General features: G+C 39.1%; 3 protein-coding genes across 3 annotated transcripts; 2 read left to right on the top strand and 1 right to left on the bottom strand.

The window, feature by feature from the left end:
• Positions 1-1,352: 1,352 nt before the first annotated feature.
• Positions 1,353-7,989, top strand: LOC108018937 (BTB/POZ domain-containing protein 9). Its single transcript, XM_036822677.3, has 6 exons — positions 1,353-1,931; positions 2,141-2,303; positions 2,376-2,538; positions 5,527-5,660; positions 6,170-6,840; positions 7,629-7,989. Exons 1-6 carry the CDS (start codon positions 1,807-1,809, stop codon positions 7,918-7,920), a joined length of 1,548 nt encoding a protein of 515 aa, XP_036678572.1. The 5' UTR covers positions 1,353-1,806; the 3' UTR covers positions 7,921-7,989.
• LOC108018939 (mitochondrial import inner membrane translocase subunit Tim13) lies at positions 3,822-4,355 on the bottom strand. The gene is made up of 2 exons (XM_017086536.4): positions 4,102-4,355; positions 3,822-4,035 (listed from the first exon to the last, which is right to left on the bottom strand). Exons 1-2 carry the CDS (start codon positions 4,255-4,257, stop codon positions 3,937-3,939), a joined length of 255 nt encoding a protein of 84 aa, XP_016942025.1. The 5' UTR covers positions 4,258-4,355; the 3' UTR covers positions 3,822-3,936.
• SmE (Small ribonucleoprotein particle protein SmE) lies at positions 4,879-5,392 on the top strand. Its single transcript, XM_017086534.4, has one exon. The coding sequence runs from the start codon at positions 4,978-4,980 to the stop codon at positions 5,260-5,262; it is 285 nt and encodes a 94-aa protein (XP_016942023.1). The 5' UTR covers positions 4,879-4,977; the 3' UTR covers positions 5,263-5,392.
• Positions 7,990-11,447: the final 3,458 nt, after the last annotated feature.

Consider the following 11,447-nt stretch of genomic DNA (forward strand, 5'->3'; position numbering starts at 1 on the left):
CGGAGTCAACAGGCCCCTAATGGTACAGAAATAACCGTTTTTCGTAGCACTAACAAAAAAGAACGACACAAGCAACGGCCTCGACTATTAGATTCCTCTTATTCAGCTAAAGGGTGTGCGAGGGAGATGGAGTTATGCATGCAGCAAATCAGCTGTTTCCTAGGTTGCACACCACGCCATCACTCCACCGAGATATCACAGTCCATACGGTCGATTTTTTAAGGTTTGTGGGCATTAGAGTGGAATCTTGCTGAAATAAGTCTGCATGCCTATCCCAGAATTCTAGCTTTTATAGTCTACAGACAGACGGACATGTCTATGGAATTATGATGAAGAGTATATGTATATACACTCATAAAATTATTATTATTATAAAATGTTTGATTATAATGTAAAATTTACAGGCGAACTTAAATTAAGCTATAGCTTAACGCTCATAAAATTATATTTCTAAATACTAGAAAAATCGCCCTAAATATAGGAAAAATCGTCATAGATAATATTTTGTAAGGTTAATTTTTTCTAAAATGCTAAATTTTTATAATATACTATCATATGCTCTTAATATTTTCTCATATCTCGAACAAAATCGCCATTGCTGAAAACCAGCAAACGTGTCCAAACACTATTTTTTTATAAAATTTTCTTTTAATTTTAGGGCACTTGCCCTTGTTTTTAAGGCGCTTTACCTTTAAAACAAAATACACCATACGTTCAAGAAAAATGTTCTGTAATGCAAGGCAATTTACCATTAAAATAAGAAAGTAATTTCAAGAAATATCGCTGTCGATTTTTAACACATTTATCTTATCTTAGGGGTATTTACCTTTGAAAACAGAAAAATCGCCCTAGGTTTAAGAAAATTCACTCTTAATTTAGAAAAAAACGCTTTTAGAAAATGTTGCCCTTATTTTGGGTCGCCATTGGCATCTGTTTTAGCCCGATTTCCTTGTTTTTAAATCGATTTTACAGTAGAATTTCTAGTTTAGTGCTGTTTATAGGGAGCACTTCCTTCTGCTACAAAATCTCCGACGATATCCGAACAGAAGTCCAAAGGAATCTATTTTAATAAAACAAATAAAATATCTTTATTTAATTTAATAATAATAGTTATAACGTTCATGAGTTTTTGTTCAACATATTCGTGTCTGTGCGATAAGAATCAAATGCGACTTGTGATCCTGTCACCTTTAATATAATTTATTTATTAATCCTTATGTGTGTATAAACATATAGCATCCTTAAGTATCGGATCTCCGCAGAGAAGAGAAAAACAAAAACTAACCTCGTTTACCTGCTTGGCTTGGGAGAAAAACTGAGAAAGAACATAAAGAGCGACCTGTCGCAAGTCTCTTCTTCAGTCTTTACTAAATTGCGATCGTGAGAAGAACGGCAAGCGGCCAAATAAACGCGGATTCTGTGCATTAAAGGTCCAAAGTGTTTTATAAAATTTGTATTCAATGTGAAATCATCAAATTTGCCACTATTACAAAAACATTTGCAGAAAATAAGTAGCATTTCATCCGGTTGTAATTGTTTTCCAAGTGCAATTTGTTGGTCAATTCAATTGTGGCTTGGTGTTGGCCAAGAATTTTCAGTCAGGAACCGGTTTCTGCGCTCCCACAAATCCAGTGATCAAAAGAGAGAAATTAAGAGAGTTTTAGAGTAGGACGTGGAAAAGAAAAACATAAACAAACCCATTAGCCGAATAATAACAAGTGTTTGAAGGGAGACATGGAAACACGTGCATCCCAGCTCGAATGATTTCAATATTTTGAATACAAGACCCATAGTTCCCAGTTAATCATGAGTCTGCCTCAGTTGATCGAAGATCTGCAGCGCCTTTCAGAGGATCAGGATAGTGCGGATGTGGTATTTATTTGCGGAAGAGATGAACGCATCTATGCCCACAGATTAATGCTAATGGCTCGGTAAGTGTTCTCTTGAAAAATATGTATTTAGTTACAAAGCAATTAATTATACAATTGGTAAGTATTATTATTTTTCGCTGTGGAGTAAGATGATTGCCATTCGATTTCCTTCTTGGGACCTTACAATGTTGCGTGCTGGCATCTTGCGCATTCCATTTGGTCACTCAATTAATTTGTGCTGCCTTTTCATTCACTCAATTTGATTTCAGTTGCAAGAGTTTCAAGACTGCGAAGAGGGGTGAAGTGTGTCGAATTCCGGGATGCACCGTTTCTCCTGCAGCCCCAGGAGCTTCAACTCCAACTACGATACGACTGCCCCACGTAAATCCGGAACTGTTTAGACAGTTTATATTGTACGTCTACACGGCAAAGGTAAGGAATATGCTCAGAAACCTTAACTAAAAGAGGAAAATATTTTTATATTTTTGCATATTGTCTTTCAAGTTGGTTCTTCAGGACTCCCAAGTATTTCAAATGATGATGATGGCCCAGGATATGGGTGTGGTTGAGCTGCGCACGGCATGCGAAGACCACGTTATATCCACTTTATCCGTTGATAATGCCTGCACATTTTTAACTGCCGTAATGGACATACACGAAAAAGCAGGTAGGTGATCGTAATTGGGAAACCATGAAATTGAATTTTTATTTGAACCAAGAAAGAACGCAATAGTCGATGCCATCGACTATAAAATACCCGTTACTCAGTTAAGGGGAATGCGAGGGATATGGAGATATGCAAGCAGCAAAGCGACTGTTATCAAGTTTGCACACTTTATTTGCTTATAACTTTTTAATGAATGTTCTAAAGGGACAAAAGGGAAAAGGACAAACTTTTTTTTGGGTCAATCGATAGGTATTGACGAGACAAATACATTTCAGTTAACATTTTTTCTAGCATGAAAATTGTGGGCGCCACAGGCTTAGGCGGTTTGTGTGCGTTAGTGTGGGCGCTTCGTACAAGGCTACGCAATCTAAATCTGCAATCCCAATTTTCTATCATTGATAGTTTCCGAGATATCCGTGTTCATATTTACGATTTTTTGAAGATTGTGGGCGTGGCACCCTGCCGAAACAAACGTGCGCTGCGCAAGAAGCTCTGGAATCTGCCTAATAGCCTAGCTCTTATAGTTTCCGAGATTTTAGCGTTCATCCGGACGGACAGGCGGACATGGCTAGATCAATTCAGATAGTAATCCTGATCCAGAATTTATATACTTTATGGGGTCGGAAACGCTTTCTTCTGCCTGTTACATACTTTCCGACGAATCTAGTATAAAAAGGATGGATATACAGAAGGACAGACGGACATGGCTAGATCGACTCGGCTAGTAATCCTGATCAAGAATCAATATACTTTATAGGGTTGGAAACGGTTTCATCCACCTGTTACATACTTTCTGACGAACCTAGTATTCCCTTTAACTATACGAGTAACGGGTATAAATTGTTTTTTGAGGGAAAATGATCATATACTGTGCCTATGTTATGACTATGAAATAAGCAAAACCGTGTGTCCAAACACTGTTTCGTGGCGTTTAAAAGCGATTTTAGACCATACATTTGTTCGGCTATATTGCTAACAATTCATAACTCTACGTATAAATATAAACACAGAAAATGGTAAGTTTCTTAATTGTTGGCGCCAATTAGTAGTTTCTACATTTGACATAAAATGTGAAGTCAAAAGTAACAACAGAACGATTGTGAATCGGTATTCGTACCTAACAGCACTTAAAAAAAGAGCATGCTAAGCGCAAACGCCCTACAAATCGATAGAAAAACTCATGCACGTTGTGTTATCAGAATCACGTAATCACGATACAAATATTTGTTAAAAAGAAACCGATATGTTGATATTCTTCTTAAATATTTTTCGCACCCCAAGAGTCACGTAACACATGCTTTTATTGCATATTAAACTGTAAATATTACAACTAATCAATAGCAGGCAGATAGGTGTAGTTAGTCCCGATCTGCCCCGAAATGCAGAAGCCATGTGTCTCTAGAAATTGGATTGCTCGCGCTGTAATCTTTGGCCATACGTCCGAGAGATGAGGTTCCACGAGTCCATAAACCGGTCCATGCACATGGAAATGCATTTCTGTATCGTAATATAAAGAGTTGCGATTAAATGAATGCAATTGCACACAATAAACCTATGCCCTACCTGTTCCGATGAGTCGAGAGAAGTTCCCGGTTTATTGACACACTTTTTGAAGCACTTTTGCGTCATTTGTGTGAGCAATTCCTGAGCATTTGCGACAGCAATCTGTTGCTTCACCTGATCCATAAGTTCGCCCTTATCCACATTCGCCATGGCCATTTGTTTGGTTCTATATAAAATTAAGTTTAATTCAGCTGGGAAATTTGGCAAAACCTCCAGGCAAACCACAAGTTAGTGATGTAAAATAACAGATGTTATTGTCGATATTTCTCGAACATGTTATCCGATGTCAGTGTCAAACAATTTATCGATGTCTTATAAATCGGCGGTCTAATCTAAAATTAAGAAGTTATTTCAAACGGCTCTATAATATATACATTTTTATACATAGTTTCCCGTCGAATCGTTAAATAGTAAGTGGGCACGAACGTGGCAGCAGGGAAAAAGTGTTTGTAACCTTTTCCGATTACGCCGCTTTTGCAAAACAAACTTAGGTTGTGTATCCCCTTAACTGTTAAGTAGCTGCATTGTTGAAAATTTAACAACTAATTTCAGAAATTGTAGGACTGATTTCAAAGCAAATAAAGCGGATTAATGATACAAAAATATTGTAGTGCCGTGGCTTTTAAATAGCATGGGGTGACGAACTACTTTTGTGACCTGAAGTTTATAACAATTCATCGATTCAACAGTTTCAAAAATACCCTTAATGGTTAATGCCCTTATTCTATTGTATGTGGTATAAAAAGTATTTTTTTGAGGCGGACGGATAATTTATCAATAAATGTGTGGTCACACTGCCCTGCACAAAAAAAAGACGCCGGCAAAAAGAAGCGAAAATTGGTTAAACTGAATTAAAGCCGCCAAAAACCAGCCAAAATGTCGTTCAAGGGCAATCCCAAGGTGCAGAAGGTGATGGTGCAGCCCATCAACCTGATCTTCCGATACCTGCAGAACCGATCCCGCGTGCAAGTCTGGCTATACGAAAACATATCGCTGCGCATCGAGGGCCACATCGTGGGCTTCGACGAGTACATGAATCTGGTGCTGGACGATGCCGAGGAGGTCTATGTGAAGACCCGTCACCGCAGGAACCTCGGTCGGATCATGCTCAAGGGCGACAACATCACGCTTATACAGAACGTCAGTCCCACGAAGGACTAGGGGTACAGCTCCTATCCTGAGAATCCTGCGAATTCCACCTGCGATAGCTGCTCGTCCTAAACATAAGTTAAATAAATGTAAAGCCGAATTCTGAAGACGATTGTTCAAATAAAAGGTAGACTTTCTGTAATCATGAGTTTTTAATGGGTGAGGAAGGAGACAAGTAAAACTACGCTGATTTAAGATAAGATGTATATAGTAAGGTAAAATAATTTAATTTGTTGCTTTTGCAAATGGCTCCTAATAACTGACTTCCATTTCCAGGTGCAAAATGTGCTGCCTCGTTTATGGAACGCTGCATCATCTTCATCGGCGAAAATGCCAACGAGTGTGTCAAGACTAATGCGTTCCTCACCTTAACCAAGGAGGCCATTATCAAGATCATTTCATCTGACTACGTAAGAAAGCCTTTAAGACACAGTGGTATTTTTCGTCAAATTACTCCGAGTTGTCATAAAAGTTATTACATCCTTGGGCATGGCTAGACTAAAATAAATTTAGAAAAAAGTTATTCTCTGCAATTTCAACAATACTCTGCTAATTAGTTAATGAACCCTAAATTAAAGTCAAGTAAGTTATTGTGGACTTATACATAAAGTTACTCAGTCATAAATAAATTTCTATCAAACGAAAATATTTGGTTACAATACATGGCTATACTAAAATCTATTTTTTTGTTTTTAAAGCACTGCATATTCTTCATTAATCCAGTCCAGCAAGCTATTATGTCTTATAATTACGTAAAGATACTTGTACAAAAATATAAAAAACTATCCTTGCACTCTCCCCTACGACTATATCTATCAAGATTAGTCATGTATTAATTATAATACCCTCTGGAAGGGTTTAATACGTTTAAAATATGATATACCCTTTAATTAACTACAGATTCTGTTCCTCCCAACAGTTCTGCTTGGAGGAGGAGGAAGTGTGGCGCTGTGTTTTGTCCTGGGCCAAGTACCAGGCAGGAGTAACCCAACCAACTGCTCATTGGACTGAGGAGGAGCGTGCTAGGGTCTGCCAGCATTTAAGTGGTGTAATGGGTCACGTACGTCTGCTTCTCATCGACAGCCAAGTTTTTGCGGAGGAAGTGGAACCCACAGGAGCTGTACCCATGGAGCTATCCCTAGAACGCTATCGCTATGCCGCTTTGCATGCCAATAAAATGATGGATAATGACAAAAGACTTCAGCCCCGCTTAACTGTAGCGCTCAACATGTTTCCTGGTTCCCAAATTCTGAAGAATGACAACCTACCACTGCAGACTGTACTCAATAATTGGTGTGGGGTGCCCAAGCAATCCTGGAGATTGGTTTTCCGAGCATCAACTCATGGCTTTGACTCTGGCGCCTTTCATCGTTATTGTGACGGTGTGGCTCCCTGCATGGTTATTTGCTTGGGATCGCACGGAGAGATCAGTGGTGGCTATACGGACGTGGCCTGGGCCAAAACGAGTCGGAAAGGTGGATATGTTCAATCCGAGCGGGCCTTTCTTTTTGCTCTGAACCCTGCGAATGGCGAACAACCAGCCAAGTTTGACATTTTAAAGAAACCCTATGCGATCTGCTATCACCCAGAGTAAGTCAAAAGTGTTTAGAGTTTTGGGAATAAGTACTAACATTTGTGCAAGTCGATTTTGACTAAATCGCACGAAAGTGAAACCCGAAATATTTACAATCTAATTTAAATTTTAACAAGATAGGAAGCTCAGTTCGGCAAGCGAAGTTTATACACCCTTAAAGGTCGGTCCTGTGGAAGCAATGTATATACAGAGCTTTCCAACTTTTAGAAAATTAACAAGAGAAAACGCTATAGTCGATGGCCTCGATGGCCGTTACTCAGCATTGCACACCGCACAAAAGCGGCACCAAACTTTCGTTCCTATATAGGTAGCGGGTACTTTCCGACGAGTCTAGCACACCCTTTTACTCTACGAGTAACAAGTATAAAAATAATCACAGCAATATTAAGATAATGTTACATTTCAATGTACTAGCTTATACGTTTTTGTATTTGTATACCCTTGCAGGGGGTATTATGATTTCAGTCAGAAGTTTGCAACGTAGGGAAAGATACATTTCCGAACCCATAAAGTAAATATATTCTTGATCAGCATCATTAGACGAGTTGGTCTAGCGTCCGTCTGTCTGTATGGCCGTTTCCACGCAAACTAGTCGTTCAGTTTTAAAACTATCGGGATGAAATCTTCACAAAAGTCTTATTTATACTTCAGGTAGTATATCAGTCCGAACGAGCCGGATCGGACCAGCGAAGATTTTATCTGCAAGGGTATTATTAATTGGCTTATTCGCAGCAATTCACCACGGAGTTTTGCAAATTCACTTTATTTACATTTTACCTTCTAGTTGCGGTCCCATTTTCGGAGCTGGAGCGGATCTCCTCATTTCCAGCAACTGTAATACCAACATGGACTCCTATTCGAATCTTCCGCATTCCTACGACGGAGCCAACGCTGCCCACTTGACACTCTTTGGAGACTACAACTTCACCATCACCGACTATGAGGTTTACACCCTAGCCTCGCCTGGTGGAAGTAGCACCAGTGGAACAAGTCACACCAGCAGTCACAACCAGAACTTATCAGCAAATGGCCAAGCTCCTGGGGTGCCCACAAAGGCGAAATACGATAGATACTAAAATTTGGAAGACAACTTGTAGTTGCATCAGCTATGCTGACAATAAAACTATTTCCTTGATCGATTCAAACACTCGAATATTGTAATCCCAGATCCGCAACGGCTGGTCTAATGGCATTAGGTGACGGGTCATGACTCCGCCCAAGGTAAAAACCAGAAATCGAAAGGTAATTAATGAATTGTTATATAAAGAAAACTTTTTTTGGCGGCTGTCCTGACTTCCATTTAGATGCCAAAAATTGAACCAAATTAATTAACTGGTTTCTCACTTGTATGTAAAGCTGAAATGTTACCATAAATACAAGAGGGCTGCTTCAAGAGTTCATAGTTTTGGCAGAATACTTCAGCATGGTACCAGGTACCAGAACTGTTAGCTTAGCTGTTTCCCATAACGTTATATTTTTAAGTATCTCATGAAAGAAGTGTTTTGGAATATTTGCTCTATATTTACTTATCTTCCGTACTTTCCCCAATATAGTCAGTACTCTCACTTCTTAAAGGGTTGGAAGTGTAAGATTTGTACAAAGTATTCTATAAATGCTCAAAATAAGATTTGGTTATGCACAGGCTTTAGTTCGCATAATTTGCATAAACTCATAAAATATTTTTGAAACAATTTTGTATTGTTTTTTGTTAACCTTACAAATGTTTATTTATAAAGAAAATTTGTATCGGTTAAAAATGCAAAACTGCAAAAATATTTTGTTCAAGTTATTAATTATTTTCTCTTCCTGCCCGACGCAACAATTTATTTTCTTTGGCACGTTAATCAACCCATGGCTCAACTCTCGCAATGACTGCTCCACATTGATACATAGTTTTTAGATCTGTCTATATAATAGTTATAAATGTGCACTTGAACCTGGTCCACACCTCTCGAATAGTGGAACAATTGACAAAGAAAAACAAATGCGTAAATGGCAATTTCTGTTTGCTGTTTCGGTTCACTTCAGTTGGGCTTAAGCCATAACAATAATATTGTCGGCTAATGTTGAGTTATAATAAAATCTGCGGCAACACCTCCCTGAAACCCCGCGTCGGAAATGCTGAAGTTGTTCTCGACTGGTTTCCAACTACTTTTCAAAATGCTTCTGATAAATTGGTCCACGCTCTAAATTGGTTCTAATTAAAGCTTTTTTATGCTGATCGAATCGATCAACATCGATGGATTGCTGGGCCCCCACATTTTTGTCATTCGGTTCGACATGGGGATTGGACATCCAAAACCGCCAAAAAATTAAAAAACCAGAGAGAACCCTCAACAATGGCAGGCAGCAACAAACACTTGATGTTTGTGGCGTTTTTTTTAAGTTGGCTGCACAGCGGATTGGCAGTTAAAATTTGTTAACGGCTTAAGGCCACAGCTCGAGAGCCACCTTTCGATAAGGTCTACAAATTGTTGCCGGCGCTGTTTCACTTTTCTGTGACAGGCGTCCAAAGCCCGGGGCAATTGTATATCCAGGTCCAGGCGTTAGAAGGAATGTCATTTGTAGATCTCGGTTCATTTCGATATCGCGTCAAATTTTCGGATTATTAAGTGGATTGGGCTTCGATTTTTAAACCATGGATTCGTTAACAGCAAAACCCGACCAAGAAGTTTCAATGTCTGTCGCATGAAAAGGGAAAGGCAAAAAAAATATAGCTAAGGCTTAAGCTATTTTTTCGTTTAAACTGAACTATGTGTAAACTTGTTCTGGCCTTATGAAATCGGTTCGGTTCAAATTGCATCTGGGTTTGCAGCAGAGAGACTAGGGACGGGCAGGAAGTGCCAGTGTCTCGGTGAATCATTAGCTTCCTCATGTGGAAACATCTATAAACAGTTGTAGTTAGTCTTCTGGGGAAACGGAAGAAAGCCAGGGATTCATAAAGGAATACTTTTCATCACAACAATTGTGCCTAAACGGCTATAATAATAAAGTGTGATACAAAAAATGTATTTTATTCTGAAGTCAAAATTCCGTACTTGTCACTATAAGCTAACGTGTATGAAATAAATGTATTTGTATATTTTTTATATTTCCAAGTGAAAACGTATAGTTATTGTTGTATTTGTAGATTACTTTCCATCCCTGCCTTTTATGAAAATATGCGATATTTGTTTGGGCTTGGTCAGCAGCAGCCCCCACAGAACAAAGGCCTGGCTATTAGCCATGGCCATGGTTATGGTTATGACTTGGTTTACACTCAACATTACATTGCGAAAAATCAACCCTATTTATAAAATTTCATTTTAATATTTACAATAAAATATTTTAGGGGGCTTCCCCGATTCGGCATTTGAATGTATTAAAAAAATTAGCAAATATTTTCGCATAACCAGAATCAAACAAGGAATAGATTGGAAAACGTAATGTTTTTAACGTTTTCATATTTTTCACTCATAATATCCATATATACAAACTCTAAAAAAAATGGTTGTTTTCCACTTAAACTTATCTATTATGATCTTCAAAAATATTTAGTGTTCAGGTGCGGTTCCAGGGAGCGAAGATCATACATACCATACCAAATTCTTAAAATAATTTAATATTTCCAATAAGTTCCACCTCCAAATCAAAATGCAACCCTTACCCAAAAAAAAGTCTAAATCGGTCAATGTTTATTTTACATATTATGTTTAACAACAAAATTTCTCCCAGTGTTTGAGCAGACAGCTGCTGGCCAAACCCAAGTGTTACACTTTAAGTAACTTATTTGCATGTAAGAATGCGAAAAAGGAAAAGTGTCTCAATACACTGCTAGTGACCCTGAAAAGGGGACCTGGGCAAAAGTATCACCCACAGGCCGGACAATAATGCATATCCTCCATCAGAAAATTCCCCACTTGGAACTGATTCATCCATCAAACAGGAGACACCATTAAGGGCGTTTTTCCCAGAAATAATCATGCCAAAGATAAGATCATAGCACGCTGCGGCTGCTTTACCCATTAGTTGCAGCCGTTTCCGGCTCTCGAAAGGCGGGGAGCTCTAGTTAGAGAGGTGCTAATATGCAAAGTGGACGCATTGAACCGGGGTCTATGACGTAGACAGGTCTACGCCTCCATCGACTAGTTGATATACACCGAGTCATTCATTCATACCATCATCACCATCATCCATTTGCTCATCGCCCGATGCACTCGACATACTTCAGACGACCCCCGCCCCCATATAACCCCGCCCACTCCGCCCTGTAACCACTAGCCACTGTTTCAGCTGGCTAAGAGAGTGTGAGATAACCGCAGAGATATGGAAATATAGATGGAGGTGGAGAGAACCCTAGAGGGCTCCCATTATCCACTCTCTTAGCCTGGCAGTCATGTGTGTAATGACTCGACTCGCGATGCTCTTCACAACCAGTTTTGAAAGCCCACTTTAAATATACTTTTGCTTTTCATTGCCTTCGATGTGAAATAAAACACCGCAGACGTCGATTTCGGTTTGGTTACTGTGATTAATATGCGTTTCTCGGCAAACGCCACTAAAATGTATATCACCGCTGACGAGTCGTCAGATCGACGCATCCAGGCATTGACCTAGGTCACAA

Source organism: Drosophila suzukii, chromosome 2L (assembly GCF_043229965.1).
Source record: "Drosophila suzukii chromosome 2L, CBGP_Dsuzu_IsoJpt1.0, whole genome shotgun sequence".
NCBI lineage: Eukaryota > Metazoa > Arthropoda > Insecta > Diptera > Drosophilidae > Drosophila > Drosophila suzukii.

Excerpts from the sequence above, each read along its gene's own strand:
- LOC108018937 (XM_036822677.3), top strand. The coding sequence starts at position 1,807 with ATGAGTCTGCCTCAGTTGATCGAAGATCTGCAGCGCCTTTCAGAGGAT. Across the intron at positions 1,932-2,140 it reads AGATTAATGCTAATGGCTCG|TTGCAAGAGTTTCAAGACTG; the intron begins GTAAGTGTTCTC and ends ATTTGATTTCAG. Across the intron at positions 5,661-6,169 it reads AGATCATTTCATCTGACTAC|TTCTGCTTGGAGGAGGAGGA; the intron begins GTAAGAAAGCCT and ends TCCTCCCAACAG.
- LOC108018939 (XM_017086536.4), bottom strand. The coding sequence starts at position 4,257 with ATGGCCATGGCGAATGTGGATAAGGGCGAACTTATGGATCAGGTGAAG. Across the intron at positions 4,036-4,101 it reads CTCTCGACTCATCGGAACAG|AAATGCATTTCCATGTGCAT; the intron begins GTAGGGCATAGG and ends ATTACGATACAG.
- SmE (XM_017086534.4), top strand. The coding sequence starts at position 4,978 with ATGTCGTTCAAGGGCAATCCCAAGGTGCAGAAGGTGATGGTGCAGCCC.